Raw genomic sequence first — 16,052 nt, 5'->3', positions numbered from 1 at the left:
TAAGGCAGCTCCTTTGTTTCCTGTCTTTCATGATTGGATGCACTGATTAATCCAGGTGTGTATGACCTAAGTAACTGGCCAGACACACCTGACAGGAAGACAGGAAACAAAGGAGCTGCCTTAACCCATTTAGGCCGGGAAAGCATTACCGCATTTCTACCATTCAAGCCGGGGGCGCTGTTGCGTAATTCTACCATTGACGCCGGGAGAGCATATAAGTCAAGCAAGAAGAAAGAAGTTTTTTTCAAGCAAACATGGAGGAGTTTGACAGAGAAGAGTTGTCGGAAGGCAATGATTTTAAGGAGTGTGTCGGCTTTGATGACGGTATAGATGAAAATGATGACTTTGAACGCGCTGAACCAATCGAACTACCACCGCAATGCACGGAGTGTTTTCAACCGCACACCTGGAGTGAAAGTTGATTTGCCTGCAGACGCCACACCGCTGCAGGCATTTGAGCATATTTTTAATGAAGAACTTTGGATGCATCTTGTTACCGAGACGAATAGGTACAGTGACCAAACAAACCAAACTCCAACAAGAGCAAAGATGGCAAAGTGGTCACCCGTGACTGTGACGGAGATGAAGACATTTATTGGGCTGTGTATGGGCATGGGACTTCTTGTGTTGCCAGTACGAAGAGATTATTGGCGACAGAGTAAACCTCTCTTCAGGACGCAGTTCCCCCAAAATATGTCCCGGGACAGATTTGTGGCCATCTGGAGGTAAGTTGTATGCAATTTATAACACAGACATATGCATTATTATGCATAATAATACTGTTAATAAGTAATCATCAGATAGTTATTTATGTAATGTTTGTTCTTTATTTTAAAAACGTTTTATATTGCACATTCTCAATGAAGACATGATCACATATGGAAAAAATAAAAGGTTGAATTTTTTTTTTTTTTGATTACTGCTTTTCACTTTTTTTTTTGGAAGAATTTCAAAGATAAAATATATTTTGATTTCTATCTGCTACAGAAGCTGAGATATCAATAATTTACTAGGCGTTGACACAGTTGCTGAATTTACAGAAAAACTTCAGGTTTTAGGGGTATTTTTTAAAATCGGCCATAGGTTTTTAAGGTGTTTTTTCCAGGCGTTTTAGGCCTAAATGGGTTATATTCAGGAAGTAGTGGAGCTGTGCATAGAGCCCATTACCTTCTCTTTTAAAACCTTTGTCAAAAATCCTTCAGGAGAACAGGTTTCACCTATGTGAATTATTTGTCCAATCAAAATACTTTTTAGAGTAAATCTTTTGCCACAAATCGGACAGGAAAAAGGCTTCTCTTCTGTGTGAATTCTGAGGTGTGTATAAAGATTAGATTTGTTGGTGAAGCTTTTTCCAAACGACAGACATTCAAAAGGTATTTCTCCTGTGAATTTGAATGTGTTTATTAAGATCAGACTTAGAGGTGAAGCGTTTTCCACTGGACAGACATTCAAAAGGTTTCTCACCTGTGTGGATTCTCATGTGTCTATTAAGATGAGATTTCACAGTAAAGCGTTTTCCACAGGACATACATTCAAAGGGCTTCTCACCTGTGTGAATTCTCATGTGTCTATTAAGATGAGATTTCCCAGTAAAGCGTTTTCCACAGGACAGACATTCAAAGGGTTTCTCACCTGCGTGAATCCTCTTGTGATTGGTCAAACTACTTTTTACAGTAAACTTCTTGTGACAAATCGTACAGGAAAAAGGCTTCTCACCTGTGTGAATTCTCATGTGTGTATTAAGATGAGATTTCTGAGTGAAGCGTTTTCCACAGGACAGACATTCAAAAGGCTTCACACCTGTGTGAATTCTGATGTGAGTATTAAGATAAGACTTGGACTTTAAGTCTCTTCCGCAGGACAGACATTCAAAAGGTTTCTCACCTGTGTGAATTCTCATGTGAGAAGTTAAACTATTCTTTCGAGTAAATTTCTTGTTACAAATCGTACAGGAAAAAGGCTTCACACCTGTGTGAATTCTCATGTGAGTATTAAGACCAGACTTAGAGGTGAAGCGTTTTCCACAAGATAGACAAACAAAAGGCTTCTCACCTGTGTGAATTCTCATGTGATTATTAAGATAAGACTTGGAGGTAAAGCCTCTTCCACAGGACAGACATTCAAAAGGTTTCTCACCTGTGTGAATTCTCATGTGATTGGTCAAACTATTCTTTCGAGTAAATTTCTTGTTACAAATGGTACAGGAGAAAAGCCTTTTATCTGTGTGAATTCTGATGTGAGTACTAAGGACAGACTTGGAGGTGAAGCGTTTTCCACAGGACAGACATTTATAAATCTTCTGACCTCTGTGTGTTCTCATGTCTCCACATGTCAAACATAGGGACGGTTTCACTCCTGTATTTTCCATCTCCTCCTGCAGAACAAGCTGCTGTTTGTGCTCGCTAATGGGGAGCTCCATGATTTCCTCTTCTGTCCAGGGATGTTCTGGTTCTTGCTGCTCTTCTTTTATCTGCAGAGGTTCTGGTTCCTTTTGGTCCAAACTGGAATTCTTCTCACGTCCACAGAGCTGCTGGTCAGATAAATCCTGCTCTTTTCCAACATGATCCTGAAGGTGGTCTGAAAGACAAACATAGCAGAAAGACTTCTCTTTAATAATCCTTGTGTTGATCTAATTACATATAAACAGACTGGAACATCATCTCCCAGCATGCACTTCAGCTCTGACACCACAATCACAGGTTTGGACCCCCACTTTTATCTTTAAAGCTTGAGATTATGCTTAAAATGAACATTTTCATTTTTCCAGAACACAAACCCAATCTCAGTTTTCCAAATAATGAAATCATTGATGTTTTACTGCCATATGAAGTTACGCCATATCTATAGCTAACTTTTAGCCTAATATTTGAGGGAACTTAAAGGAATAGTACACCCAAAACATGATTAGCCTTCATTTTCTACTCACCCCTATGCTGAACAACACTCTGGAGTAATTTTTTGATATCTCAAATGCATCTGGAGATCTGGGAGGCTTCTTGCTGTCTGCTGACATTCAAATAATGGAGATCTATGGTGCCCGAGACAGAAAGGTCCATAAAAGTCCACAAAAAACGTGTCAATATTCCTCCATACTGCTCGTCCAATGTATTCCAAGTGTCCTGAGTGGGTAGCATCCAGAATTTACTCGAAACGAAGTCATTTAGAATGTTTTTAGAGCATAAACAGTAGTGTATAGGATTTCCTGAAAGCGCGCACACGCGCGCTCACGACGCTACGGAAGCCGGCAGATCAAACCAGATGAAAGTGCGCATTCAGCGTCTGATCTTCCAATAATGCAAGCATAGAAGAAGAAATGTGCTGTTTACCGGTGCAAAGAAAGAAACAACGAAAGAAAAATATCTGAGGACTTCAGTGTTGAGGAAGAGCATGAGTTCTTTGCCGAGCTGAATGCGCTGGTTTGGTCTGCCGGCTTCCGTAGCGTCGTGAGCGCGCGTGTGCGCGCTTTCAGGAAATCCTATACACTACTGTTTATGCTCTAAAAACATTCTAAATGACTTCGTTTCGAGTAAATTCTGGATGCTACCCACTCAGGACACTTGGAATACATTGGACGAGCAGTATGGAGGAATATTGACACGTTTTTTGTGGACTTTTATGGACCTTTCTGTCTCGGTCACCATAGACCTCCATTATTTGAATGTCAGCAGACAGCAAGAAGCCTCCCAGATCTCCAGATGCATTTGAGATATCAAAAAAGTACTCCAGAGTGTTGTTCAGCATGGGGGTGAGTAGAAAATGAAGGCTAATCATGTTTTGGGTGTACTATTCCTTTAAATTATTTTATCTGGGGTGACTGAGCCGACCACTACTGAGTGTTTTGAATGGCAAGTATGATGTCATCCATTTGTTATAGATACATAAATGCACACAAACATTTTATTTTTCTTTTTATGCTCTAACAGTAAGAATTACTAGGAAATCAAATTAGAACTGTTGTTTTTTTTCTTATTGTTTTCTCAATATGTACTAGTTACTATTTTTTGTGTTTGAAAGAATTTAATTTTTCCAACTCTAATAATTAACAATTCCAAGACCAGCAGGGATTATAGCCCAAATTAGCCGTGCCATGCCTATTGTTCCCTACCAGGAAGGACAATTGTCACTTAACGCTATGAAGTGAAATATTCCCAGCTAAAATCCTGCTTACAAATGTTATTAACATGGTTGTAATTCTGGATGCTTGAACACATTAAAACTGCAGTATTTCTTTTTGAAACTATTTCATCATGTAGCACAGTGCATCGCGGCTAAAGCCCTGCTATGTCCGTTGCTAAAGCTATCTTGTGCGCGCCATCAAGGCTGAGACCACAATTCAGTAGCAATGTTTTATTAATAACAAATGATTTTAAAATCAAATCTTACTTTCAAATTACGGGCTTTGGCTGAGGTTGTTGTGGTGCTATTGTAAAAATTAGCTGGGGTGCTTTCCCAAAACCATAGTTGCTAAGTTATTGTAATGTAACAGTTTAGCAACTTTGATTTTAGTTAACAAGCTTTCTCTTAAGTCCTAAACGTTGGTATGGAACAGCCCAGGTGAAAATGTGAAAACTAGTATTACAGTTTACTTCATTTAGAGCTTTTTCTTTTTTACAAGTGCATATTTAACCACTAAGCCTAAATAAATAATAAATTGCCCAAAGCGTGTGTATGTTTATTGAGTCTACAGGGTTGTCAACTCTCACCCATTGAGCATGAGACTCCAACATCTCGATGTTTTCACACGCGCACACTCCATATTCCATATTTCCATGCTAAACAATGACGGACTTTAAAACTCAACTCCATTCCGGTTATTTATTTATAAAAACACCATGCTGATAAAAACCCAGTCCAAGTTTTTAACACAATCTTAGTACTAACACACATTTCAGCTTCATATCCAGTTCATATTTTGGAACTAGCCCACCTATGCACTGAGCTAAATATTGAAAAAAAATCCTGCGCTTACATATGACGTAGAATGTAAGGAACTAACAGCATTTCCTCACAACCCTGTCCTCTCTGACCACTTTTTAATAACCTTCAGGATTATTTTAGCAGAGTCCTCCTCCAACAAAGGAAGGTTTCACTTTAGCAGATCATTATCAGATGCTGCAGAGTGCAAAAGCTTAGTTTATTCCCCCTCACAGATTGATGATATTGATGATGGGCTTAGTTCTCTGCATAATGCCTTAGACAATGCAGCCCCTTTGAAAATGAAAAACATTAAAAATACAAAGCAGTTGCCAAACCCACTCAGAGCCATAGCTCTGTTGAACCACCCATTCCACCTGCTCTTAGCAGTAATGATTTTATGTGATTCTTTATAAATAAGAATAATCATACTAAAACTAAGATAATTAACACTCCTCTATCTACAATTGGTTTATCTCTGGAAGGTGTGTCAGCATCTGAGGTAGCCATAGAATCTGAACTTGGTTTAGACTGCTTTGATCGAGTTGAACTTTCAGAGTTAGCAAAACTACTGTCTGTGTGACACAGGGGTCAGTGCTAGGATCAATTCTCTTTACTATATATATATGCTCACAATTTTTAGAGTTATTAGACAGCATGGGATTAATTTCCACAGTAATGCTGATGATACCCAGCTATATATGTCTATGAATCCAGCTGAAGCTAATCCATTATATAGATTACAGGCATGTCTTGAAGACATAAACACCTGGATGACTCTTAACTTTCTTCTCCTGGATGCAGACAAAACAGAAGTTATAGTCTTTGAAAAAGAAGCTGATTAATCGGTCACTTCATTTGGATGGGATGGGACGACCTGGATGACTGAGAATCTTCACCAGCATCTTAGTTTACTATATCTTGAAGATGAAGTAGGGCCCATACTCCTTTACTTCAGTTCTCAGAAAATCACCAGAATATAGAAAATAATGTATATTGTTTGAAAGATCTTCCACATAACTACAGATCACCTATTGTTATTCAATAACATTTACTGTGCTTCCACATTTTGCTACTATGGCTACGTTCCCACTGCAGCTGAAGTGACCCAAGTCCATTTTTTTGGTCCATATGTGACCTGGATCTGATCTTTTCATGATAGTCTGAACAACACAGATCCCAGTTTTTCAAATGTGACCCAGGCTGCTTGGCTATGTGGTCCTGAATCCGATATATGCGCCCTGTGTCTGAACGGCCAGGTTGCATTAATCTGACCTGGACACCATTAATAACCGACAAACGTCACTATTCTGGGTCCTGCTATGAAGTAGCAGCTAAAAAACAAAAACAATGGCAGACGATGATGCAGAGAGCAATATTTATGTTTAAAGGAGAATTTCGGTTTTTAACACTTTTAGCCCATTTTCTGTAGTGTCCAGGATGAAATCGAATGATCGACACCAAAATTTTGACAATTGGTCCTGTCTCTGCTTTTTGGCTCATTTAGAATCACGTCGAGAATCAAGAATCCACCTTTCGTATTCCATTTTCAGAGTTTTTTAAAGTGTTTAACAGAGACGTTAGCACCTCGACGTCGGAGTACACAGAGTGAAGCGAAAAGACTACAACTGTGTAAACAGGCCCCATTTCCGTTTCCGGTGGCAGCGGAATATTGACTATTCCAACAGAACTCAATGGGATTTACAAAATGCTAAATAAAACAAGACAGGAACGTTTTTTCTTCACGAAACTTTTTTTGGAACGTCATTGAACAGCGCTGACGACCCGGTGAGTAGCATATTTAAAAAAAAAAGAACGTTTAAGGTTGTTTTAAGGACATTATCGGACATGCTCTATTGAAGCCATTCTGAAGCAGCCAGGGGTGGATTCTAAATGAGCCAAAAAGCAGAGACAGGACCAATTGTCAAAATTTTGGTGTCGATCATTCGATTTCATCCTGGACACTACAGAAAATGGGCTAAAAGTGTTAAAAACCGAACTTCTCCTTTAACCATCTTGAAAACATGTCTGTGAAGTCACTGCGTCCTCTGCAGAGCATGCGGGACACTGCATGACTGCAGTTCACACAGGAGATCAAATACAAGTCGCATTTATTTGGAAATGTGAACTGCAACGTAAAAAAAAAAAATAGATTTCACAAAAAATCTGAATTGAGCATCCAGGCCTGCAGTGTGAACCTTTGTTTCAGTTAAATCCTCTGAAAACCTCCAACCTTTAGCTGCAGCTGTAATCTAAGCCTTTCAATCTAACCCTGACAAGGGTTGCCTGTTCACACTATTTAAAAATCTCTTTCTATGGTTTGGTGAAAAGTTGGCAGCCCTGCAAATGTACAGATAGTTTGCTTTCTTACAAACATTATTAACATGGCTGTGATTCTGGATGCTTAATGTGGTAAAACTGCAGCATTTCTTTTTGGAAACTATTTAATCTAGAAGCACAGTTTTTCATCTCAGCTAAAGCTAGAATACTGGAGGGTGAGACCTCAATTAAATCTCTAATTCAATAGCAATGTTTTATAAACAGCAATGATGATTTTCTGATGTTTAAATGACGATCTCTGACTGATGTGGTTGTGGTGTGACTGTAGCTATTAGCTGGGCTGCTTTTCCTAAACCAGAGTTACCAAAGTCATTTATTATTATTTCCCAAACTAACAGTTTAGCAGCTATAGTTTTAGTAAGCAAACCCTGCTTAAAGGCTTTTTCCAGCCTATGGATGGAGCTTTAATCCAATTCTCCCTCCTCCATGTGCAGACTGTGACTCCATTGTCCAGCAGCAGGTAAACCATCTAACAATTCTATAGATATCTGAGGAATCAGGGATCAGAACAGCCTCCATGTTGGAATCTAAGCATCACAAACAACATGGAACAGTAGAGTTTTAGCCTGAAAAGCTGCAATGACCAGACATCATGCACACTTTAGCCTTTGCTCCGTGACGTGGACTCCCACTATCAACCGGAAGTTAGCTTTAGCTTAGCACGTTGATCTCCTCTAAGCAGTTTTCCAATCAGATGAGGCTAAAATCCACAGTGTGCATCATCAGGGAATCGTTTCTATCAGGTGTTTCCTACCTATCCGGTGTAAGATGATCTGGGGGATCCTGGTGAAATCCAGCAGTAGATGTTGATCGTCCATCTTTTCCTCCGAATTGACCAAACTCCCTTTAAACTCCGTGAATGTTTCTTCAGCAGGAGTTAACTGCTCGGTGATAAACTCTCCTTGAAGCTGGACTGAAGACATTCTCACTGCAAACACTCCCAGATTATCAGCCTCTCTACAATGACTCCACACACAAGCTAAACTAATGCTGCTAGCTGCTGTTATGTCCAGTCTGGTCGCTTCGAGGCCTGTTGTTCTTCTCTTTATAGCAGCTGGCAGACCAACTATAAAGGCGCATTACCGCCACCTGCTGGACTGGAGGGTCAACAGCAGATTTACAGCAAAAACCAAACAAGCTATTTTTTTTCTGTAATAATTTAGTGTTTATGAATAACATTTGATCTTTTAATTCATTTACATTGGAAATATATATTTAATAATAAATGAAGTGAACTATTCAAACCTGTTTGACCAATTCTGCATCATGAAATTATTGATTCTATTCTCCTGTTTCTTCCTGCTTTCCTTTTATCTCCACATTTTTCTGAATTTTATATCAGTTTCCCCCTTTATCACTTATGTCCCAGTTTTCCTGACATATTTCTAACATTATTTTTTTTTTTACATTCAACCTTGACTAAAGGATTTTCTAATCAACATTTTTATATTTTAGTTCCTTTTTAGCTCAAAGATCAACCTCTTTGTTTCCCTCCTCTCCAACATGAGCTGAACCCAAACAAATTCTACTGTTATTTTCTTTACATGTAGTTTGTTCAGAGGATGATAAATACCATCAATAAAATCTTTACTTTTTCAATGATTTAATTCAATCCTTAATAAAGCTGCTATACTATCAGACACTATCACATTATTTAGATTATTCTGTTTTTAATCCAGTTTAAACTTAAAGGTTTTCTAAAGAGCATAAAGAGAACAGCCCATTTCATTCTCTGCTTCTTTAAATGCATCATTTATCATAACTGAAAATAATAAAGGACTTATTATTCTTCCTTGGAATCCCATTTTCTAAACCATATTTCCCTGAATAATCTCACCAACTCTTCCCTGTATTACCTGCTCTGTTAAAAGTGATCTAACCAGTTATAGATTCTATTTTCCTCAGTTTAATCATTAATCCTTCTTTCCACATCATATCATGAGCCTTTTCTGTATCTAGAAAGAACGCCAAAACACTTTCTTTATGAACTTTAGCTTTCATTCCCTCATGCTGTAAACATATTGCAGGGTCCATAGTGTTCCTCCCTCTCCTAAAACCACTTTGATGCTTAGATAAATATCCATTGGATTGGTGAACGCTTCGGGAAGTGGTTCAGGAAGCGCAATAATTTTGAAAGGCATTTAAACAGCCTCAGTGTTCAGTCAAGATGCAGGAGTTTGGAGGAGAGCTGCTGTCAGCTGGATAGAGTTTGGATAGATTCTAAGAATAGATTGTTTTCCAACCAATCTAGTCGGTTAGATTCAGTTCCCCTTTTTTTAATGTAAGCGCTTGTTCTCTTTGATGCGTGCTTTTGAATTTGCATACATTTCTCTGAGGAGAAATCCCTCTCAAAGCCTAGGTTGGAGGCATAACGTTTAAATGAGGCGTTAGAATAAACAATTTAATGATCAAAATCTGAGCAAACCACCGGACAAAGTCAGTGTGAACACGTCAGTATCAAGTAGTATTTTCCTCCCTGCTGTGATTATCTACATAGGTGGCGTCATCTGTAGGAGACAGGTTCTCACTCTAGAGGTGTCATGATGGGTTCACTAAAAGCGACCCAAGAATGCAGAACACCACTGACGGACACAGGGATGAAAGTTTAACAAGTTTATTTATGCACAAGCACACAGAATGTACTGGTTCAGGTTCGGGGCCTGGATACTGGTTCACCGGAGTCTGCGTGAGAGACAGTTCAGTTAGCGTTGCCAACAGAGGTTTGATTTCCAGAAGTCTACTGATAGTACCTTGAGGGTTCTTGAGGTTAGCTTTGGGAGAGTCACTGTTGGATCTGGAGAAGAGTTGATCAGCAGAGTCCGCTTGCTGCTTCAGCGTCTCACGTCTAGAATGAACAGACCTTGGCTTTGGGTTTTCCAGCTCTAGTCCAGAGCTGCTTGGAGGTTCTTTGAGATTCTTCAGGTTTGGCTCTGAGGGTCGGCTCGGCAGGTTAGCTCTTCCTGAGCTTTCACAGAGGAGACACAGGTTTCCTGGAAGACAGAGACAATAGTTAGAATCCAGGCTGGATTCAAAGTCATAGAGTTTCACTGAGGATCTAGGCTTAAGCGCTGACCAACTGGATCAACACTGCGGCGTTGAGGCAAGGTCTGAAGACAGCTTAAGTAGTGGATCCTCTGATGATCTTGATGAGCTGCAGCTGTGCAGGAGGCTCCCTCAGAGGATCCACGGCGGACTCTGCTGGAGAAAGGTGGAATTTCTCCAGCTCCCAACAAGAGGTTAATGTTTCAATACCTGTATTTGACTTTTGAAAGTTGCGATTAAACTTAATTATTTTGGCTGATGAGACTAAGTTGCATTGTTTTGCCCGAGTAAAAATATAGATTGGGTAAATTAGGTCGGTTTAGCCAAAAGTTTGGTTGAACACAACTTCCAACCTGATTAAAACCAAAAGACATGGAAAAACTATCATGTTTGAATAAAAATGACTAACACCTTTCATTTTGCTCATCATTGCCCAATTTGCACAAACACTTTCACTGTCTGCTTGAGTTTATTTCACTAAAATGGCAGAAAAACTGTGCACCTTTAATGATTGTTCTAAGAAATTTTACACTTTAAAAAATTACAAAAGATTGTGCTTTCCACCAGTAGGTGGTGACATGCTCACATGGAGCCTCATGAACTGTGGGGATCGTTGAAGCAATTTGGCCAAACGGTTCAAGGCCTCATGATGCTTCATCTCACCATCACTAAGTTCAAATGCAGGTGTTCTATTTGTAAGCGCGCACATTTAGTTCACTGTAGTGATGTTATGAGATGAGCCGAGGCTTCGAGGCGTGTGTTGAGTAATGGAGGGGGCGTTTCCCCGAAGCGCGTGTCGAGGCGTGATTCATTTAGAGGAGGGGCCAAAATTGATGATGTCCGAAGCCTCGTTACCGTGATACCATGTGACCGCTTCGGGAAGTGGTTCAGAATGCGCAAGAATTTTGAAAGGCATCTAAACAGCCTCAGTGTTCAGTCAAGATGTGGGAGTTTGGAGGAGAGCTGCTCTCAGCTGGATACAGTTTGGATAGATTCTACGAATAGATTGGTTGTTTTTCCAACCAATCTAGTTGCTAATTTGGTTAGAATAAACAATAATTAACAAAATTTGAGCAAACCACCGGACAAAGCCCATGTTAACACGTCAGTCTTAAGTAGTATTTTCTCCTGTGTCAGATTATCTACATAGGTGGCATCAGCTGTAAAAGTCAGGCTCCCACTCCGGAGGTTGATGGTTCAATATCAGTCTTTGACTTTTGAAAATTTCGATTAAACTTAATTATTTTTGGCTGATGGGACTAATTTGCTTTGTTTTGCACGAGTAAAAAATATAGATTGGGTAAATTAGGTCAGTGCAGCCAAAAGATTGGTTGAACACAACTTCCAACCTTTCAGTTTGTTCATCATTACCCAATTTGCACAAACACTGTCATTGTCTGCTTGAGTTTATTTCACTAAAATGGCAGAAAAACGGTGCACCTTAAATTATTGTTCTAAGAAATGTTATACTTAAAAAAACGTACAAAAGATTTTATCATACACACCAACCATTAATAATTTCAAGGGAACTTAAAAAAAAAAAAATAATAATCACAGATTTTATTACAAACTGTAGTTCTGCACTCCACCAGTAGGTGGTGACATGCTCACATGAAGCCTCATGAACTGTGGGGATCGTTGAAGCAATTTGGCCAAACGGTTCAATGCCTCATGATGCTTCATCTCACCATCACTAAGTTCAAATGCAGGTGTTCTATTTGTAAGCGCGCACATTTAGTTCACTGTATTTGTTTGCACTCATTCATATTTCTTACTGTTTTGTCACTAATCTGCTTCTTGCCTATGGTGCCTAGGAGCTTGGCCAGACAAAAGATGGCAGCCAGGGTTCAGATCTGCTAAATGCAGAAGGGGGAAATTGGACTGTTCCATCAGCTGCAGCTTAAAGGGGGGAATTTGAATTTTCCTTTTCTAATTTTTTGCATTTTTCACTTAGGATTTGTTTGCGGTCGGTGTGTTTTAATTTTTCTAAGATATAGATTAGTTTTTTTTTGCCAAACCTAACTGTACTGCCAATGTTTGTAATTTGTGGTTGTTTGTTTAGTTTGAATTAGCCCTATTGTGTTAATGGTCTGATCAGCCAGTGTGTATATATACCCTTGTGTGTCATTTCTTTGTTGGGTCGATTATGTTTGTTTATGCAGCCAGTTAGTTTGGGCACGGTTGGCTTGAGTTAAATTTTCTCTTTTTGGTTGGCCTCTTTTATGATTTGAACCCATGTATTTTTTGTAAGTTTCTTTTTTGGGTTAAAAATAATAATAATTAAAAAAAAACCTATTTGTATTAATTCCTGTGACTGACTCCTCATGCTTTTCATCTTGGTCCCTCACACGTGGTGTCAGATGTGGGATCCTTCAGCTGAGGAGGCAGGTCTTTATTTTTTTCCCCTCTTTAATCCATTTTCAATTTTTGAAGTTACCCCAACAAAATATGTTTTTTGAGCCATGCAGAGTAGTGGGCGGTCAAGGAAAGGAAACAAACCAGAAACTAGTGATGGTGAGATGAAGCCTCATGAGGCTTTGAACCGTTTGGCCAAATAACTTCAACGATCCCCACAGTTCATGAGGCTTTATGCGAAAGTAGTAGTAGAACTACAGTTTGTAATAAAATCTGTGATTTTTTGCAATCGTTTTTCTTTATTTCCCCTTTTAAGTTCCCTTGAAATTGTTAATGGTTGGTGAGTATAATAACATCTTTTGTAAGTTGTAAAATTTCTTAGAACAATAATTTAAGGTGCACAGTTTTTCTGCCATTTTAGTGAAATAAACTCAAGCAGATAGTGAAAGTGTTTGTGCAAATTGGGTAATGATGAACAAAATGAAAGGTGTTAGTCATTTTTATTCAAACATTAATTTACCCAATCTATTTTTACTCGGGCAAAACAAAGCAAATTAGTCTCATCAGCCAAAATAATTAAGTTTAATCACAACCTTTAAAAGTCAAAGACAGGCCTTGAACCATCAACCTCTAGAGTGAGAGCCTGTCTCTTACAGATGACACCATTTATCTAGGTAACAATGGTTAGGAGAAAATACTCCTTATCACGGACGTGTTAACACTGGCTTTGTCTGGTGGTTTGCTCCAATTTTGATCATTACATTGTTTATTCTAACCAAATTAGCTTTAAGCAACTAGTTTGGTTGTTTTTCCAACCAATCTATTCATAGAATCTATCCAAACTCTATCCAGCTTACAGCAGCTCTCCTCCAAACTCCCACATCTTGACTGAACACTGAGGCTGTTTAGATTCCTGTCAAAATTCTTGCGCTTTCTGAACCACTTCCCGAAGCTGTCATGTGGTTTCACGGTAGCGAGGCCTTGGACATCTTTACTTTGGCCCCTCCTCTAAATGAATCATGCCTCGACACGCGCTTCAGGGAAACGCCCCCTCCATTACTCGACACACGCCTCGAAGCCTGGGCTCATCTCATAACATCACTACCAGAAACCAAGGAGGTTTGCAGGAATTGGAGAGGGACAAGGTGATGGAGGAAGGACCTGCACTCATGGCTGACACTGAGGGTGAAGATTCAAGGCAACCAACTCTGCAGGACATTGCTGGAATTCTTTAGGCCTTCATTGCACAGCAGGAGGCTCGGACAAGACAGCAGAAAGAAGAATCCATGCAGCAAGACAAGCAGTTTAAAGGCTTAAAACACCAACTTCAGCTTCTCCAACTGGAAGTGCAGGCCAGAACAACCCCAGTCCCTGAAACCACATCAACTCATGCAGAGCCTGTTGAAATTCCTAATGGTTCCCAGACTCAAGCAACATCTCTACCTGAGGACTTTGGCACAGCCTCCAATACAACAGGTCAGTCTGTATACTGTATGTTCATCATCCTAAATTGGATATAATTGCTGTTGAAGATGACATTGGACATTTTCTCACAACGTTTGAGAGAATTGCAGCTGCTTGTCGCTGTTTGATGAGACACCTAAAGAACTATATGCAAGGCTCATAGAACTGTATGAAAAATGGATTCAGCCCAGAGACAAAACTGTAAAAGAAATTGCTGAAGTGATTTTTATGGAACAATTCTTGAGAATGTTGTGTCCCGAGCTTTAGGTCTGGATCAAGGAGCATAATCCAAATTCTGCTGCAGAGGCTGCCACCCTAGCAGATGTATTTATAGCTGCATGGAAGAGGTGCCAGCCATGGAGCAACAGCACATGCAAGGCAGCTAGAGACTCTCGTCGGTCACAGCCCTATCAGCAACAGCAGAGGTCAGCAGCAGGTGTGGGTAAGCCTTTTTCAAGGGAACATCAGCATTCAAACACCTTCAAGCCAGGTAAAAGACCACCTGTGTGTTACCTCTGTGGAGAGGAAGGGCACACCAAGCCTGCATGTCCCAAGAATCAAAGCAAGTTATCTCAAATGTGTTTGTGCCTCACCAGAATGTGGATATTAAACCTGAGAGACAACATTCAAATAAAATCACCATGGTCAAGATTTACAGACATGAAGTAGATGCTTTAATAGATACTGGCAGTAAACAGACTCTGGTACACAGGGAATATGCACCAAAATGACTATATATGTTCTGAAACTATAGCTGTTTGCTGTGTACATGGGGATGAAAGATCATACCCCACTGCTGACCTGTTTATTGAGGTGCAGGGGTCTTCCTATCTGTTAAAGGTTGGGGTAGCTGATAACCTACCCTACCCTGTAGTTCTGGGGGAGGATCTGCCAGTTATCTATGATTAATTAAAGGAAGTGCAAAGCTGCAATGTGGCTGTAACAATGGCCCAATCTAAGAAGCAGGAGGAACATAATGCAACACTTGGTGTTTTACCTTTCTTTGAGGTTGAGCTAGAGACGGGACCTGGGAAGTCTCTGAAGCCACGCAGGCAAAGGAGGAGTGAAAAATTTCAACATGCAGTTGAAAAGACATCAGCTGAGGTTGTTCCTGATAATACTTTGGGATTTCAAATACCCATGAATATTAGGCGAATGCAGCAGGATGATCAAACCTTGTCTGACCTCCTTTTGAGGGCTAAGGAGAAGGATTCTGTTGCAGGATCTGACACAAAAAAAGAGCAGGACATTCTGAAGGATGGCATTTTATACCACCAACATGGCCAAGTTAAGCAGTTAGTGGTCCCTAAAGTGGCTCGTGAAATGGTGCTTACTTTGGGACACTTTGAGACATTTTTTTTGGCCTGGGTTATGCTCAGATGTTGCTCAATTTTGCAGAAGTTGCCCTCTGTGTGAGAAGACTTCAATTAGACTGCCAGGTAAAGCACCACTGCATCCTCTTCCAATTATTGGCACACCATTTAAACGTCTGGACATGGACATAGTTGGTCCTGTGGAAAAGCTGGGAATCTCTCTATGTTGGTTGTTAAAGACTATGCTACAAGATATCCCAAAGTCTTTCCATTAAAGACCGTCAAAGCAAAATCTGTGGCTTCTTCATTGATTCAACTTTTTTCAAGGGTTGGATTCCCACAGGAGGTTTTGACTGATCAGTGCTCTAACTTTATGTCAACACTGTTGAAACAGGTTTATAAGCTGTTGGGCATCAGGGGCATGCGGAAGACCCCATATCACCCCCAGACCGATGGACTGATGGAGCGCTTTAACCAAACTCTGAAAGAAATGCTCAGTAAGTTTGTTTATGACACAGGGTCTGATTGGGACCAATGGCTGCCATACCGCCTTTTCGCCTACAGGGAAGTTCCTCAGGCATCCACTGGATTCTCTCCATTTGAGCTCCTTTAGGGTCACGAGGT

At 40.0% G+C, this 16,052-nt stretch overlaps 1 protein-coding gene across 1 annotated transcript; it reads right to left on the bottom strand.

The window, feature by feature from the left end:
• Positions 1-1,224: 1,224 nt before the first annotated feature.
• Positions 1,225-2,290, bottom strand: LOC119775326 (gastrula zinc finger protein XlCGF8.2DB-like). The gene has a single exon (XM_038273268.1). It carries the CDS (start codon positions 2,150-2,152, stop codon positions 1,367-1,369), a length of 786 nt encoding a protein of 261 aa, XP_038129196.1. The 5' UTR covers positions 2,153-2,290; the 3' UTR covers positions 1,225-1,366.
• Between the last annotated feature and the right edge of the window lie 13,762 nt (positions 2,291-16,052).

Source organism: Cyprinodon tularosa, unplaced genomic scaffold (genome assembly GCF_016077235.1).
Source record: "Cyprinodon tularosa strain WSP-4 unplaced genomic scaffold, ASM1607723v1 ctg867, whole genome shotgun sequence".
Lineage (NCBI taxonomy): Eukaryota > Metazoa > Chordata > Actinopteri > Cyprinodontiformes > Cyprinodontidae > Cyprinodon > Cyprinodon tularosa.
This window is presented reverse-complemented; position numbering and strand designations above follow the sequence as displayed.

Bases quoted from the DNA above. Each gene is read 5' to 3' on its own strand.
- LOC119775326 (XM_038273268.1), bottom strand. From the start codon at position 2,152: ATGAGAATTCACACAGGTGAGAAACCTTTTGAATGTCTGTCCTGTGGA.